The sequence below is a fragment of the Centroberyx gerrardi genome, chromosome 17 (assembly GCF_048128805.1).
Source record: "Centroberyx gerrardi isolate f3 chromosome 17, fCenGer3.hap1.cur.20231027, whole genome shotgun sequence".
NCBI classification, from domain to species: Eukaryota; Metazoa; Chordata; class Actinopteri; order Beryciformes; family Berycidae; genus Centroberyx; species Centroberyx gerrardi.
In genome coordinates, this window is record NC_136013.1 from 11,013,943 (window position 1) to 11,032,435 (window position 18,493).

Sequence of the window (18,493 nt, forward strand, 5' to 3'; positions counted from 1 at the left end):
AATAGAAACAGAATGACATTGCCATGGGTGTGCATGTCTTCTTGATTTGGTGTGGCTTGTGTGGTGGATGGATTAATCAGCTGCACAGCATTTCTGTGAAACCATCAAAAACGATGTCAGCTCAGCTAGATAGAGATGGAGCGTCTGCATGGACAATCTGCTCGGTTGAATCATCCATCTGTGATGCGCCACAATCTTCCACACATTGTTCACCGAGCGTCTTTCAGCTTCAAAAGGGGAACGATCCGAGGCTACGCCGGCTTCTGGATCCAGGTGAAACAATAGCTTAAAGCGGGCTTCTGGGCTCGTGTGAATTTAAGCAGCTGTGGTTCCTCAAACAACGCTGTTTACTTGGTTCGTTGCCTAATCCAATATATTCAAAAAAAAAGTGTCAAGCTGTTTTTAGTTTCATTTTTTTTCTCCACCAACAGGATTATTCCAGTGTGTTAACAGTCACAGAGCATTCTTAATGGAGGGGGAAATTATTCTGACACATATATGACCTAAATGATACAAACAAAAAGGAGATGGAATAAAAATAAACTTGTTTAGGGTGATTTGGTTTTCCGCGTCTTTGTCCTGCTGGCTTTGTGTTCCTTCCGTTTTTCTCCATCTTTCAGATCGATTTGCAGCCAGACAGAGAAATCTGTCTTGTAGAATGTAACGCTTTAGACTCTTTAAGTTCGGTTTGCTTCCCGCTTTTCTCCTTCAAGGCTCTGTAGTAATCTCCATATAGCTGTCAGACTCAGAAGAATGTAAGTTCTTCAAAGATTTTTTTTTTTCAGACTGCTATCGAGTGTTATCAAATCTCAGGTGAAAAGTTTCCAATGCTGCAAAATGTTCTTTATCTCAGTGAAATCTTTAAAAAATTATGTGTATGTCAAAAACGACGTGTATTTAATTTCTGTAGTTGATGTACAGTATTGCTGTACAGTTGTGTTGGATAAGCCTGAATATATTACCATAGATCTCCATCCATGTATAAAAAGACAATACTTATCTGAGCGAAATCAGTTTCAAGATGTATTTATTTAGATCTTTTTTAACAAAACTGCAGGCTGAAAAACTCCATATCATAGTAAGGAAAAAAGGAACAGAAAGTTAAAATCAGACACAACTGAATCTTTTTCAACCCCTGGTAACACTTTACAATAAGGATACAATAATTAAGGGTTAGTTCATGCTTATTAAGCATGAACTAACCCTTAATTAACAGTTAACTAATGTGTCTGGTAATCATTTACTAATGGTGTTCATGTTAACTAAGGTATTAATTTATACATTATCTAATAGTCATCTTTATAAACTATTAAATAATGTATAAATTAATACCTTAGTTAACATGAACACCATTAGTAAATTACACATTAGTTAACTGTTAATTAACTGCTTAATAAGCATTAACTAACCCTTATTAAGCATTAACTAACCCTTAACTTAGTGTACCCTTATTGTAAAGTGTTACCCAACCCCTCCATTTGTTACCAACAAGAGACTATTCAGTGAGTTTAAAGAGATTTAGCATACATGGAAATAAAACATAGAAATAGTTCAGATTACATTTGTTTTTAGGAAAGATAAGTAAACAATAAGGATAATAGGAATAATCATTTTCACATCAAATATGAATACATTCGCAAGACTGTCCATGTGCTTACTAAGCTTTCCTCTTCCTTATTCTGTAAAGTGAATAGGAGCACCTCACCTAAGAAAAAAAATAATAAAAGACTGACTTTACCAGCTAAGCCATGTAGTAGAAATCCAGCCCAGTCATGAATGCAATGGAGTGGATCATGATGCATGTTTTCCTGCAAACTCCTTCCACTCTCCTGGCTGTGTGACAGATGGCCGTAAGTTCTTGCAGAGTGAGATAATACGAGAAAGATAAATTCACTAGTATGTGTTTTCCTTTCCTTAACCTCTGGATCGGTGAGGTTGAGACACTGTGATCTCAGGCACTTTCTGAAATCATGAGGTTGTTGACTGAAACACACAAACATAGTATTTTACACACCCTACCCATACATTCTCTACATAATGTATATAGTTATTTATATGCTTTTCTTCATCTCATATAGCCTCTTTCTGAAAAACAACTGAATGTTACAGCAAGTAACTAAAAACAGGAGTGGTGATGAGCTCATATGATCATGTGGCCGACCCTGATTCTTCATCAGTCTTAACTATTTGTACAAGCTTGTGCATTCTGGCCCAGATCCTGATCAACTCATCAATACAGCAATCATTTTTGAAGCATTTTCTGTTCAGTTCTGAGTTGAGTTTTCCTCAACTATAAAACAAGTTCCCTTATTTCCAGTCCTGGGTGAAATACCAGTTTCAAATAAAGTGTAGCCTTTGTTTTAAGCTGCTTAGACTCCCAGATGGGTGGAGTACACTGCATCAGGACAATTAACACAGTGTCAGATAAGTTGTCAATCAAAGAAGAATATACTAAATTATAAATACATTTTCAAATTCCTATGATCATCTCAATTTTGTGGCACTCGCATTATTGTCCTATGTGGCAAAATCCCCACTCATCTAACACCAGAATAAGCAAAAAATATATATATATATCCTATATAAACAACAGAAATTACAGCATTTTCAAATACAACTGGGCCCAGATCTGGCAATCACATATAACTCAAATTTCACATTTCACACAGAGTCTGAATTTGAAACTTAAAGGTTTCACATGTTGTTCAAGAGTGATGCAGCGTGGTTTTATATAATGACCTTTCACCACTACAGGACCTCAGCAATAAAAAAATACAGTAAAACAGTGGCACTGTACTATATATATAAGTGAAACCCTTCACAAGGTCTTATTAACCTGATCGTTTTATACATCATGGAAATACCAATTTCCTCGTGTTTTAAGGCATACAGTCATTATGCACAAGTCTAACTTTTTAAATAAATACTTTGCACTAACTGAGATTGGGGTTTGACTAAAAGTATGCAGTCTATCCTGAGCTCTAAAGCTCAGTAAATGCTATGTACATTTAGATAAGTGGACAGATTACAGTGGAGTAATATAATGTAACTGTTTGTAAATGTGCATGTTGATACACTCATGCAGATTGAAATTTGTGGTAGAATTTAATGCTACCTCCTACTTCACAAAATAGCTAATAGGTACCTGCATCTGGCCTAAACCACAGAGTCAAACGCTTCTGTTTTCTTATCTCACCTGAGAAGAAACTCTTCAGTGGCACGAGCCTCCAAAGCCAAAGACATTTCCAATGCTAAAACCATTCCCAGTCACACAAATGGAGCATCCCCTATTGATGACCCTCAAATGCAGAAATGATGCTGAAACTTGCAAATCGCTGATAACTAAGCCATGTTTTGTGTTTTGTGTTGTGTAATTATAAAGTAATACATCAGAAATATTGTTACATAGTACTCATTTCTGCATCTAGGTCTGATCAGCCACCGTCTGAAGTCAAGTACAATGTGTAGCTCACCCATCACTGGTAGCATTTCAGCACTTTAAACTGCCAAAATACTGTTTCAAGACACCACTTTTTCTCTCAATAAACTCACATTAAACAACTTATTATTGTGTGAATGTAAGATGTAACTTATTTTCAGATGATCACTGATTTAGTGTCCAATGAAATGAAAGAACACCATCCAAAGTCAGTTTCAGAAAGTGGTAATAAATACAGTATAAAAACAAACATTAAATCAAGCTGAATAACAATTTCCTACATCAGATCCATTCAAATCTCATATATAATAAATGTATATATTTTCCCATCATGTTTTACTGAGAGTGTTTTTGAGTAAAAATAATTAACAGTAATGTTAATTAGCCTGTGTTTACTTTCTCCATACATCTTCCCCCAATTTCCACTGCATGTCAGCAAATCAGATTATTTCCACTTCATTATTCAGTTTTTTAATAAGAATACTCTGCAAAGTGTTTTCCAAAGCCCTCTATGCAGTCTTTCATTTCCCTGTGTGGGTGAAAGCTGCACCCTTTGAGCCTTTCGGGCCAAAGCGGCTCTCTTTAGCTGCATGCATGTTATGTACAAGTCAAAAGTGACCAGATATTCTGGATAATTCTACCTGTAAAGGAGAGAAGCCCCGGAGGAACGGGCCAGTCTCCCATAGTCTCAACACAGTTTGTTTGAAGTGCTGTAGGATGGATGCCATATGGCGATCACACAGTCTTAGATCCGGTGTGCCGGTGGGAAAGTCCAGCATCGTAGTTGCTCCTCCCAGCCTCATCTCAGTCAGTCAACAAAACCCGGTGGCGGCACAGACAGGCTCGGATCCGCCTGCTGATCAAGACCAAGTGCTGCGAGTGTGAGTGGGACCTACAAGGTGGTGTAGATGTAGACAAAGATGATGACTACCAAGTTGAGAATGGTCCCAATGATGCCCAACATGGCCAAGATGGACTCCTCCTTACTTTCCTTGTCTTGGATTCCCTTTTCCTCATCACTGTAGACAGTGTTTACCATTTTCCCTGGAAAAGTCTGCAGTTTTCGTCTCAGACTAATCTGGAGTGAGCAGATAAGAAGAGAGAGAGAGAGAGAGAGAGAGAGAACCACAATCCATATGTTAATTGATGCAAACTGGTTAATTTTACTTTGATGATGTTCATTGCACAGTGAATGGTGGACAGCGATAATGCCAATGAAATAAACAGGAAAAGTAATCTGTGTATGAGATGTAGGCAATAAAATGAAGTAATTAACAAAATAATATTTGTTTTGTTTGTCTCTCCTTTGATCATCTTGTTAATATGGTTTAACAAAATATTGAGTGACAGCAATGCATTTATAACATGATTTGTAAGGATTGTAAGGATCAAAGCAGCAAAATCTCAGGGAATGTCACATCTATAAATGCAAGGAGTAGGAAACTGTACCGGTCAAGGAAACAGCTTCACTGATTTTGTGTGTGGCCAAAAAGTTTGCGTGTGATGAAAAACAATACTAGGAATGTGTGATGCTTGTTACTTTTTGACTGTGTCCGAAGTGGCATTCTGAGTGTGTGTGTGTGTGTGTGTGTGTGTGTGTGTGTGTGTGCGTGTGCGTGTGTGTGTGTGTGTGAGAGAGAGAGAGAGAGAGAGAGAAAAGAATGGCTTAACGTCTTAAAGAGTTAGTTGAAAGTGTGCTCTAATTCCCAAGTTCTCATAAACTTCTGTAGAATAGTCAATACAGTTTATGTCAATTTGAAATGTATGGCTGGCTAATACAATAGCATGTCAGTTATCTTTTTCTGCTTGGCTTAGCAGTGTTTCCAATGTAGGGCAAGCACCAATAAACACATTTTGCAGCAACAACAAATGGATAGGTTTGTGAACGTGCTAACACCCCCCCACACACACACACACACACACACACACACATACACAAACACACACATTAGTCCTCAAATGTATAATGTACATGTACAATAGCAGCGCCGCCACACTGTTGCTCCTGCATGTTGCATTACGTTTCCTCAAGCCTTCATACGGCTGATGTTTTATTTAAGGATATGGGATAAGATTTTCCATCAAAAATAAATTACTTTGCGCCACTCCTTGAATAAAATATCACCTCCTGTGTTCAAATACTGAAAAAGCATGTCAACCAACACATGAGAATCCTCACTGTTGCCTGTTCTGCTATTCGATAGCTTAAGCTGTTTCATTAATGTGAAATGCAGAATCTGCCTGGTGGAATATTCAGATCATTTTGCATTCACAGCAGTAAATAGATGTAGCACTTTACATGTAACCCATTTAGCACATATTCATAAGACCTGAATACAGGCTTCATAACAGATAAACAGTACTGTACATCCATGCTTTAAGTCAGCTGTAACCCAGTGTTCATGCACTGCAGTCTGTGACATGGCATGGAGATGGTGTGTTAATTGTTTAGGCAGAAATGTGAAAATAAAATCTTACAGGCAATTGTGCAGTCTAACCAAAAGACATGGCTTTTACAATAGGTGTTTTCCATTTTGCTGTGTTTGAATTTTGAAGGGTTTCTATGAATTGTAATTAGTTTGTGCAAGTACAAGCCTAGAGTAGAGGGTGAGAAGCACTTGGACAGGTGGATAATACAGTGCAAACAGGTGGTGCATATAACAACATAACACAGTGTGTGAAAAACTGCCTTGTGACACTTTCACAAGACCCAGAGACATCTTGTCCTCTTAGAAATGGCAACTGTCATGTGGACCTGTATTTTGAAATTTCTAATGAATTGACGTTCAACTTCTATGAAACAAATGACAGATGTTTTACACTAACACTCCATGAAAGTTAACAAAATCACTTGTAGCTGTTGTGTGAAGCTTGTATTCAGGCATTATGAACATGCTATAAAGTCTGCTGCAAGTAGTGTTACTCAACAACTTTTTACTTTACATAAAATACTGACATGTAAATGCAGTGTATACTGATTTTAGACTATAGAATTTCAACGTTTTTTTTATTAATTTCTGATTATCTCTCATCTTGGTCTTTGTTAGATTTAGATGCCAACCAAACCTGGAGCTGAGATTCAGTTTAACAGCATGAATGGCCGCATCCATGATAACCCCATGCTTGTGAAAACAGACCTGGTGTCTGTTTTCTCATGTTGACTGACACACTGGACATCGGAGGAATGGCCCACGCCGTGTCTCCGGGACACTCCAAACAAAGTGAATGAGCTTATGGAAACCCTCGCACCAGGCACTCTTCAGGTGTGATATTTCAACAGCTATGGGAATCCTTTGATCTCATAGACGTTCAGTGTGTGTGTGTGTGTGTGTGTGTGTGCACGCGAGTGTGTGTACTGATTTGTGAAGCAGGGTGTGGAGTATTAGAGCCTGGCTGTATGTTTTAAGCCCTTGGGCGCAGCAGCTTGCACAGGTTGGCATCCAAACAGCTCCCAGGGGACCAGCGCTCCTTTTGCGGGTCAATAGGTTTTATATGTGGACTTGCAACAATAAAGCATGTAAACTAACGCATTCTAAAAATAGACCAGGGACCAATTCCTCTTAGTAAAATATTTAAACGCAAGATAAACTACAGATTCTTGACTGCAAGCTCAGAAGAGTTTACTGTGGATGGTGAAAACAGAAATAACTTGAATTACCGCTTGAGTACACAGCTTGCTTTTTTGGCTGATTTACTTCACAGCACTTGCAAAAAGCAAAAAAAAAAAAAATCCTTGTGAGTCGGTTACATCGATAATTACAATATCCTCCGAAAGCTTTGGAGTGGAGGGCTGTTTAATGACAAGGCAAATGATATTCTACATTCTCTATTTATTTGGCTGGGAGACTGTTTCCCTGCCTGTGTTTATACAAACACACTCTGGCCTGTGTGCTAAATCCACCAGTTAAGCATTTCAGCATTAAGCTGTTGTCTACTGCCATAATCACAAAATCAAATACAAACATGCATTCCAAAGCTTTTCTCTTGCCTGGTGATGAATCTACTTTCACACAATTGTTTACTGTAATTAACCTTTGCAGAATCCACATTATTAAGGTTCATTTGCAGAGCTTCCATTGTTGTAATTGAGGTTTACGTAACCTTTTGGAACAGATCTGCCGTAGGGGAGATTTTTATGTCACTCGTGCAATACTCTCAGGCCCTGTTAGAGATACTTTCCTTTTCTTTCACTTACTGATTGCATTCTCAAACTGTTTGGCAGAAGAAAAAGGTCTTGGCAGAAATCATAACCTGCCAGGAATCTATTACAGTACATCAAAGTCAAGGTGTTGTCTTGTGGAAATGGATTATGATTGATTGATAAATAGATAGATAGATAGATAGATAGATAGATAGATAGATAGATAGATAGATAGATAGATAGATAGATAGATAGAATGAGGAAGAAGAATCCAAAGGAGTTATTATGAGTTATTGAGCTGATCACGATAAGATAAAGTCATTCTAATCAGTTTGAGGCCAATCCTATTGTAGAAATGTTAGACTTCATGAGTCAAACACATAAGCAAAGAACATACAAGTCAATTAAAAAAGGCCCACCATCAATAGCTTTTGTTTTGATTAATTACTTATTCGAAAGGCATTTCATGCAGGCCTGTTTGTAAGGGTAAGAGCAATGGAATGATTCTTCTTATTCATGATAGGATACTGTCCCATATGGTATCCATAGTGTCCATAGATTGATAGTAATGTCCAATCATCGACATGCATTGTATTCCTGAAGAACATAAAAAAAAAACCCATCCCACTCCACTTCCGATGGGCTGAAAGTGTTTTCTCTGCCTCTGATCTGTAACAATGGGCTTTGATTGCCTCTCCTGGGGAGCGCTATAAACAGGGCTTCCCTCAACCTGAATGGAACTCTTTGTGTGGCGCGCTGGATGTGCCCTCATGCATGAAGACGGCTGCTTGCTGCTGATATAAACAAGCGCTCAGCAGAAACAGGGGGGAAAAAATAAAACGTGCACGAGGATATTGAGGGAGATGGAGGAGGGGGGTGGGGGTGGGGGGGGGGTGGGGGGTACAGGCTCTGCCAAAACCTGGGCGCCGAGGAAGCGGCTTTACCGCCGAGTACAGCTGTGCGTCACAAAACAAACGCTCTGGACACCATCCAGTGGCTCCTCATCCAATCAGGCGCCGCCTCGGTCTGTACAGTGTACAACAGAGAGTGTTCTGATTCAAGTGGCATCTTGCTATGTGCCATAATCATTAACCACCCATAATGACTTCCACTCTCTGGTTAACACCTGCGCTGGACAAGGCATGATGCTCTGTGACAAGCTCACATTTATTATCATCCATAACAAGCTATAAACTAAAGTCACTCAGAAAGTATATAGACACAGTGGGGCTTAAACATATCGAATCAAGAGATTATTAAACCAGTCCACTACTCTACTGACAACACCTCTTATTGATTAGACATTTGACTCTGAGCTATTCTAAGGTACAGAGGATTTAGGTATCTAAGTATTGACTCCTGTTGTCACTCAAGAGCTCATTTACAATGTTTCCTACACTTCTGCGAGTGTTATGTCTTAACTTTTCCCTCCGATCAGGCCTCTAGTGTTGCTGTCAGGGCCATTCAGGAAAGAGCTGACACATATACGTATCTTTAGCCAAAGATGTACAACGCCACATTCAAAACGAAAAACGCCTATACCTAAATAGAGTCCAGTATTTTCTGAGGAGACACTAGTGTTTGTCTTACGAGGCGAGGAACACAAACTATCAGCTCACACCTGGCTATACACTCTTAGAGCAACAGCCAGAAGCACATTTGTATAAAACGAGCAGAGAGAGAGAGAGAGAGAGAGAGAGAGAGAGAGAGAGAACAAGGGAGAGAGAGAGAAAGAGGGGGGGGGCGATGCCATACCTGGGACAACAAATCCAGACACTCCTGCTGCACCTAATAGAAGCTAACATCTCCAGATCAGTGGAGAGTAAAACCTTTTGCCACTTGAATAATCCTGAGCATGTCAAACAACTCCAGATGCTAACAGGCTCTGACAGGCAGAGTCGCTTTTGGCATTGTTTTAAAACGGAATTAAAGCAAACGGCTCCCATCCCCGCTCAAGTATGTATACATATACACACACACACGCGCGTGCAGGTTGACGCCCATCACACACACACATAAATGGGCACATTACAGAGCATCACACACAGAAACATATACTAATAAAGGTATGTAGACAGATACAAAGAGGGACATAGGTGTGAATGCATGATGGATGCTCTTTTAAGATGGAGTGATTCACAGTTCTTGGCAAAAAATACATTGAAGTACTGCCAATAGTAAGCTTGACCCATTTTCCATAACCTGTGCTTACTGTTTTGCCCGTGAAGGGAGAGTGACAGATCTATTTTGGATTGGACAAGAATTGCTGTCGCAGAGAATTGTTTATCATGCATCAAAGCCTCATGCTGAACTACTGACAATTATATTTCACTCCTCAGTTCAGACATGCAGAAAGTTACATCTTAAATTGATGAACAAGGAATTTGAAAATGTGACAGAAAAAGGGGAGGTTCCATATATTATTAACACAGAAACATTTCTGTGTATCATTTTAATAAGAGGCGTCACAGCAAGCCTTTTCATAAAATCCTTTTGGAAGCTTTGATTTATATGAGCTGGAACTTTAACACTCCTGAGAAGAATAAAGTGATTTAAGATCTCTTTAAGGTCTTAGTTGAGCACAAAATTTCACTAATAAATGCATCATATCATGTCAATTGTTAGTGTCAAAAATGCATTTCCATAAACAACAAGCTAAAGGCGTTACTATGATATGAGATTGTCCTGCCTTTAATTTCAAGCTAATGTTGTTCAAGTAAGATTTAAACTTGTCAACAACATGCATAAAGATATAACTCTCATAGGAACATGTGGATGTGTTTCTTGGACATATAACCACCTTTATAACAGCATTTCTTAGAGTAAGAGAGGGAAGATGGTTTGCTTGTAAGGCAACATCCAAGGTGTCTATGCCACCTTGATCAAGGATTCATACAAAGACATCTGTGGCTGCAAAATATGCCATATTTATGAAGAATATATTATGAAGCACAGTACATTTATAGCTACACACTGCCTTGAAAATCACATGAAAATTCTGACAGATTCATAAACTGTTTGTTAGCAGTTTACAGATGCTCTGCACACACTTTGCGATGTTGATGGAAAAGCCTCTTGGTTATGGGATGACAGCGGTGTAGGGATGACCTACCTTGCAAAGCATCAGGAAGAACATAGCATTGGACATGCTGGAGGGGGACGCCTTTCCGTAGTGCACAGACATCCCTGGCAACTAAGGTGAAAGTCTGCCCCTCTCATGCTTCGGCTGTGGAGGGGCGCAGGATCCAGAGAGGGCTGGCTCGTCTTCCAGGCTGTCCAATTTTAGGGCTTTTGTTGGATGTCGTACCCCGCAGCGCTCAAGCGTCTCCTCCCCGAATTTCATCTCACTAGTGGCCAAGTTCTAGCTGCCGTCACTTTCTCCTTCCTCAGCCTTGGAGAGCTGGAACTGTGCTGTCCACCTCCTCTCCCCTCTTCCTCTTCTGTCTGTGTTTTTTTTTTTTTTCTCTCTCCACTTGTTCTTCTCTCCTCTCCTCTGCTCTGCTCTGCTGTCCTCTCCTCCTCCCTTCTTCTTGTCTGTGTGGAAGGATGATGTCAAGTTGAAGAATGTAGTCTGTTGATGGGCAGATTGGGGGGGTTGGGGGGGGGTAACAAAGCTGTTTTTCACGTGTACATTTCCGTCCCCCTCTGTCTTTATTCCACAAAGCTTAAAAAAAAAAAAAGGTTTCAGTCCTTTTTATCCTACCAAGACACCCTGAATATATCAACCCGTTACAAAGCAGGCATTCATTTTAAAACACTCATCTACACTATCAAACTTTTATACTGCTCAGCAATGTAAAACATGTTTAGCTGATGTCTTGGCTCTTAAATTTTTCACACTGAAATAAAAAAAGGGGGTAAAAAAAGGCACCCCTGCTGAAATGGTGGAAGCCCCCGCTCTAAATGATGTCTAACCTAACATACCTTTCCTTGCGCTCCAGTGGCTGAGCGTGTATCCCTAACTAACTGAGCAGAGCGTGATCGCTGGACGGCTGGAGGAGAGGGGGTGCTGTGAAGGAACTCGTCGCCCCACACTGACGCTGTCCTGGTTGCTTCGCTCCAGAGGCAAGAGGTATCCCCTGCTCCCTCTCCCGCGCATATTAATGCAGCTACGGTTGCCTGGCAACCGACTCAGGGGAGTCACACAACGCCTGACGACAAGAAGCATTTGTGACAGAGGCCGGGATGAGGGGCGAGGGTCTCCTCTAGTGTTTTCCTTTTTTTTGTGAGGTGTGTGTGTGTGTCTTTGTTCATGCAAAAAATGCATGCTCAAAGTTGAACAGCCATCAGTCAAGGGGGAGTGTGTGTGTGTGTGTGTGTGTGTGAGAGAGAGAGAGAGAGAGAGAGAGAGACTGTGTGCGTGCATGTTTCCACGCATAAGGTACAAGGGTGTGTGTATGTGTGTGTGTGTGTGTGTGTGTGTGTGTGTGTGTGTGTGTGAGAGAGAGAGAGAGAGAGAGAGAGAGAGACTGTGTGCGTGCATGTTTCCACGCATAAGGTACAAGGGTGTGTGTATGTGTGTGTGAGTGTGTGTGTGTGTGTGTTCATGCAAAATATGCAGGCTCCTGTCAAAGTTGAACAGCCATCAGTCGACACAAGTGTGTGTGCGTGTGTGTGTGTGTGTGTGTGCATGTGTCATGTGTGTCATGTGTTTTCATGCATAAGTTTTAAGTGTGTGTGTGTGTGTGTGCGTGCGTGTTCATGCAAAATATGCATGCTCCTGTCATAGTTTAACAGCCATCAATCAATGGAGTGTGTGTGTGTGTGTGTGTGTGAGTGTGTGTGTGTGTGTGTGTGTGCATGCCATGTGTTTTATGTGCATTTCATGCATAAGTTGCAAGTGTGTGTGTGATAATGCGTGTGTGTGTCTGTGCATGTGTGTGTGTTTCTTCATGCAAAACATGCAGAGTTCAACAGCCATCAGTCGACAGGAATGTGTGTGAATATGTGTGAGAAAGAGAGAAAGTGTGTGTGTGCATGTTGTGTTGTCATGCATAAGGTGCAAGCATGTGTGCGCACGTGTGTGTGTGTTTATGTGTGTGTGTGTGTGTGTGTGTGTGTGTCACCTCTAACGTTTTTACAAACAGCCTGCATTTAGCTTCCTCATGGCCATGCAGGCTTCATGTAAATTCACCGTACAGAACTTCCTTCCCTTCGCCTTTGGAAAAGCAACACTTCAGTGTCAGCGGCCGCGGCTCGTAATGGATACACTGATCAAACGTGAACAACCTCCAGGACATTAATGTGCGATCCGACACCAGGACTAACCCTTCCATAGTCAACCGTCCCGTGATCCCGCCATCTCCCTCCGATCCCGTTCTCTCCCTCGCCTCAACCAGAGGGAAGGACATGAGCTTTCAGTGGGGAAACCATCTTCTGTCTCTGTCTTTTTGAAGTAGTGACAGTACAGTGTGAATCACCCAGGCTGTCCCCCATTCCTCATTTAAAGGAATAGGCATTTTCACTATTTGAATTTATACACTCATTTATTCATTCACATTACGGCCCTTTGCTTTCTGTAATGAATATATCTGTCTTTCCAGTAAAGAGGACAGAATAAACCACCGCGCATTAAAACCTTTCGTTTCTGACTTTTGAAGACCGGCTCGCTTGTGTTTTGATCACCATGAGCAGTGAGAAATGTTTTCGCTTTCTAACAGCCTTGGCGTTTTCCGCTGGCTTCTGCCCCGTTCTTCTCACTGATCTCCGAAGAAGGAAAACAGATATTGAAAATATGAAAAAATAGCTTGATTTCATACTTAGATGCAGAGAGCTGCAGCACACTTCGGTGACGCTGGTGAAATTCAAAATCGGAGGTTGTCAAATTAAATAAAAGAGTTCCGAAATAGATTTTTCCTTTGAACAATATTTCATTATGTGGATGGGTACAGTTGCTAATGGAAATGTTTAGAATGTGAAACAGCCTAAACAAATTGGTTTAGGCTTGATGTTGCTTTGCGCATGAAATGACCCGGAATGGACAGCAATAAAAATGGAAATGTAAAGGAAACGTTCCCCCCCAAACTGAAACCATTGGTGTGCATAATTTTATTGCTTACTTTCCATCCCTCTCTGCCTTAGATTAACTAACTTAGGCTATCGCTGTCTGCATGGGCATTTATAACGATTAATCAGAGTGTCCATCTAATTTGTTCTTGTCATCTGGTAACCAAATCACAGGATGCTCTCCCAGACAGGACAGTCCTACCTCACGGTGATTATCCTTCCTCTCACATCAATTTCCATTCAAGTAAGCGACCATCAATCTCAACACACGATGCAATTTGTGTTTTTACTGTATATACTGACCACACAGTGAACTTACCTAGTTTACCCTTATCCACAATGTGAGCTGGTGGCTTTTACCTTTAGCTCTCAGCCTCACTTGCATGTCCCATTGTTGAGCTTGTAAACATGAAGAGGTTTCTATATCCTATAGCAGAAAGAATACACCTAGATGTGAAATTGGTCTGGGCTTTTACAGAAATCCCTTTCATCGCAATGAAGTCTTTTTAAGCAAGTTGAAAAGAACGTTGAGAGTGTGTCAGATTTGAAGCTGTGAAAGCCTTGAGTTTAGTTTAATTAAACTCACAAAGGAGACTATTGCAGCATACGTTTAGTGATGTAGATCTAAGGACACAATGGCCTTGTTGCAAATTGGTGTAGCAGAATATCGCACCGACAGAAACTCCAGGTATCAGTGTTTTGCTGCGATTCAAGGATAAAGCAAATGGAATCTAAAGTTCTACGCAGTCCAAATTAATGGACAACTAATTGACTATTAATCACTCTGGTTTTCTTCACCACATCTGTTCGCTCAGTTTGTTTGTATTCGCTCACTCAACTTTTGCTTTCTAATTTGTCCTTCAGAGAGCGCAGCAGAGATGCAGCTCAGTACTGCCAGCTCATCTATTATTGAGAAGCCAGGAGTTGTGCCCTACGCAAACAAAAAGTTCACTACAAACACTGCGCTCGACACACCGGCTGCCAGCTGACGTCAAAGCACTAAAACCTCTGTTCATTTCAGAGTAAATGTAACATAAAAAAAACAGAGAAGAGCCAGTCCGGTAAACCTTTCGTGTCGGTGTCAGAAAACCTGAAAGACACGTCGAACACTGGCGAGTCTGACAAAACCAAGATACGTTGGCAAGTCTTCAAGGGAAGATGTCTAGAAACCTCCAATCTCAACACAGGCATTTTGTTGGGAGAGAGACGCGGTTCAAAGTTAGGCGGGGTTTTAGGAGCGGTTGCGTGAGACTGAGGAGTAAGAGGAGTGTCATGGCTGCCATTAATCCTCATTAGAGGGGAACATGACAGGAGCATATGGGTGTCCTCCAGTCAGAGAGGAGCCGTCCAGCCGGCTGCTCTCCTCTCCTGCCCCTGTCACTAATAGAGATGCCAGGGCCGGGGAAATAAAAATTCAAACTTCGAAGGATGTTTTGTTTTTTCTTCGTTCTCTCTGGGAAAGATGGATGGGCCGTGAGCAGAGGGTGGACAATGTTAAAGCACTCCTGTTGATCCTGGAGTAGTGGGATCCTTGTAACCTCAAAGTGGTGTTGTGTGTGTGTGCTAAATAATGTAAAATGACATGAACCTTAGCAAAGCCATTAAAGATTGATTTGAAAGTTTGAGTTTGTTTTTTCCCCCCCAGGGCTTAAGTAGCTAAAAGTCTGATAGAATGAAAGAATGGAAACCCTTGACCTACAGAAAAAGCTAAATCACTTAGAAATAGTTGTAGTAATGCTTTTAGGCTTGATTGGTCAAGGCTCGACGCTGTCCAACCAAAAACTTGGCTTCCTATTGGCATTTTCATTCAATTATTTCCTTATGGATCCTCATAATCAAATAAGATACTGTATGTTCATTGGAAGCCTGATTTGACCTCCAGTTCAAGATATTAGCAGTCTTCCACATATGGCTTTGAATTGAATAGAGAATTATGCATTCCATTTAAAATGATGGATGGAAGACAAATTAGTGCACGTATTGTGATTAGGAATGCAATATTTCAAAATGAATGAAAAATTAATGGTTGAGCCAGAACGAAACCGTATAGGCTTTTTCAAATTCAGTTTCGTAGTTTAATAACTTAGTTGTTCAATTTGTGTATTGTAATGATGGATCAAGTGGTGTCAGTGGGACATGGCAGCATGCTTGTCTAATTTGTAATTTGCGAATATTTGATATTGTAAGCAGTTTGTTTCCCACGTTACCATGCATGACAGTTATAGAGTCCAGTGGAAGATCAGAACCCACCATAAAGATTTGTGATTAAAATAATTTGAAACTTTTTGGACACCTGTCTAAAATGTCTTGGTCATATTTTTCCAGTAACATAGCAACATAATTTGAAAATCTTTCACCCTGTAAAGCCTGCATTGAGTTGAGTTGAGAGTTTATTATATTCTTGCTCACAGTTAAAAACGGAATAAAAGCAGAATCTACATAAGAGAGAGGGCCTATTGATGAATATTTGCCCCGCTGAACCACTTTCATGTGCTGAACGTGGCGTCTGCCTCGCTGCACATGGGCAGCAGAGAGGAGACGAGGCGGGCGGAGGAGACGACACCCCGGAGGACCGTCTCCCCCAGGCCCCCGTCTCTCTAGAAATAGAAATTGTTTATATCGAGGGAAGAGCCAAAAAAAGAGAAGCTGGTGGGGATACTAATGAGGGCTGTAAGACTTTTAAAGCAAAGCGTGCTTGATTGTCAGAGTGTGTTTCTTCCAGCTTCTCTGTACGCGCGGTAGAGAAGCTTTTTTGATTTGTGTTTAAAAACTAGACGTCTAGACATAAGGGCTATAGATCTTAAGAGGGATATCTTCTTTGAGAATGATTTTTTAAACTTGGTACATAGATAAACATCAGGTGCATCCTTCTTTACTCCTCCCCCCCGTTTCTCTCTCTCCCTCTCTCTCTCTCTCTCTCTCTCTCTCTAAAGGCCAGCCTGATATCCTCCCAGCCTAATCTCAGACTCTACTACTTACATCAAAAGCCTGTCAGCCTGAGCACATGAAAGCCTGTTTTCTGAGAGCCTCTCGTCGTCCGACTGGAACACTCGGCACAGCTTTCATTTTTATCCTCCAAACATTCGAGAGAGGAGAGGATGTAGCCCGTCCCGAAACGGCCGCGGGTCAGCACATATACACTTAAAACGTTTTAATCTCATGGAAATGCATTCAAATGTATTCCCCTTTCCGCCGGTTGGTACTATAAGCGGCATATATTACACTCTGTAATGCCTGAACTGCTGCAGCACAAACAATAGCTCATCATCAGTCAGGGCGATGCTTCAGATAAAACGCATGAGGCAATCAGACTTTGATGGTCAGCTCCTTCAAGTTACCGTCAACTTTCAAAGGCAGTTGTGGAGTCCATCTTTGTTTGCCTGCAGGTATACGGCAATTCTACACTGTAACTTCAATAGATACAGTAAACAACGTCTGGCTTTCTGAGAATTCCTCATTGCATTTATGCATTTATGAAATGTGTGTACATACTGACACAGTAGAAATTGATGTAGTCTTATGTATAAACAGTCTCTTGATCCTCATGGTGTGTTTGTTTTTTGACAGTATAAAGAGATGACTGTATCAAGACTATAAAAATGTCATATTGCTATCAGTTGCAGGTAGATAGTCGCCTACGAAGCGATCAGTTTCATCATTTTGAAACAGTTGATTAATATAGATAAGGAACAAAACCCAGCTTCTATTTTATTTTAGTTTGTTGCTTGCTGAGGATAGTTCATATACTTCTCAAACAGCAGACTCACTTCTAGGTTTCTGATGGTACAACAGAAGGTGCAGTAATAAATCATGTGTTGCATACAAAAGCATCATAATAGCTCAGGGGTTATTCAATATTGAGATGCTGAGGTCTGAATCAAAATGTAGAGAACAGCCTTTGTCTCTTTTCCATTAAATAGCTTGTGTTGGCGAAGCATAGATTTGTTGTTCAGAGGAATTTTCCCCAACTCTTCCTTCACCCACATGCGAGGGTCAAACCTTTGTACATTCTACTTTATGCAACACAACAAAAGCAGAGTGTTGCCTTGGTATACAGTAACTAGCATATAGATATGCAATAAAAATCATGTCCTTAAGAAAATTGGCCTTAAGCTATTAAATAATAATCCAATTATCAAGGACAGCACTGCTTTTGCACCACTAAGAAGCATCCTCCACATCAAATGATTTTTTTCTCCCTCCAATTTACTGAAATCTGGTTAAGTAGGACACTGAGGAACTGAGAAGTAGATTATTATCTGGCTAAGTAAGATACTAAACACTGAGAATGCTGCGATAAATACTAAAAGAAGTCGCTCAAATTTCTTTTTTATCACTTTGGCAAGATTGAAAAGTAATGTGTTGAGAAATAATTCTGGCAATTGAAGAAACAATCCAGGCTGAAATGATACACAAAAGCCTCCTTTCTGTTTGGTCTACTGGGTAGAGACAACGTACTGCTCATCATCCGCTGTGCACCGTCTTTTAAACTGCCGGAGGAAATGATCTTGGATAGAACCTAACGCACTGGCCGTGTTTACAATGCATTATCTGCTCCACTTTGATGCAAAAAAAACACGCATGTATTGTTGAAACGCACACAGAGATTTTAAAAAGTGTGTTGCTACATCTGTCTTCTCTGAAACGGTTGCGAGCCCATCTGCCAAGTCTGTCTGACGAATGATCCATTTGGTGGGAGACATTAACATATTGAACATGGGAGATATCTAGCCTAGGGATTACAGCAACACAATCCTAGATGGATCAGATCTGGAAGTGTTAAAAATAAAATAAGAAATCTCACGGCCTTGGACTGGACTGCCGTGTTCTGCTCTGCTCATTTCAGGTGATTTAGGAGGTTTAACAATGGTACTTATCCTGTGGGAAGATAACTCTTCCACTCTCTG

General features: G+C 40.6%; 1 protein-coding gene across 1 annotated transcript; it reads right to left on the reverse strand.

The window, feature by feature from the left end:
* Positions 1 to 4,331: 4,331 nt before the first annotated feature.
* On the reverse strand, positions 4,332 to 10,728 carry tunar (TCL1 upstream neural differentiation-associated RNA). Its single transcript, XM_071901249.1, has 2 exons — positions 10,693 to 10,728; positions 4,332 to 4,517 (listed from the first exon to the last, which is right to left on the reverse strand). The coding sequence occupies exons 1-2, from the start codon at positions 10,726 to 10,728 to the stop codon at positions 4,332 to 4,334; spliced, it is 222 nt and encodes a 73-aa protein (XP_071757350.1).
* Between the last annotated feature and the right edge of the window lie 7,765 nt (positions 10,729 to 18,493).

Coding starts and splice junctions, on each gene's coding strand:
- tunar (XM_071901249.1), bottom strand. CDS start 10,728: ATGTCCAATGCTATGTTCTTCCTGATGCTTTGCAAG. Junction 4,518..10,692: donor TCTTCCTGATGCTTTGCAAG/GTAGGTCATCCC, acceptor TGCTCACTCCAG/ATTAGTCTGAGACGAAAACT.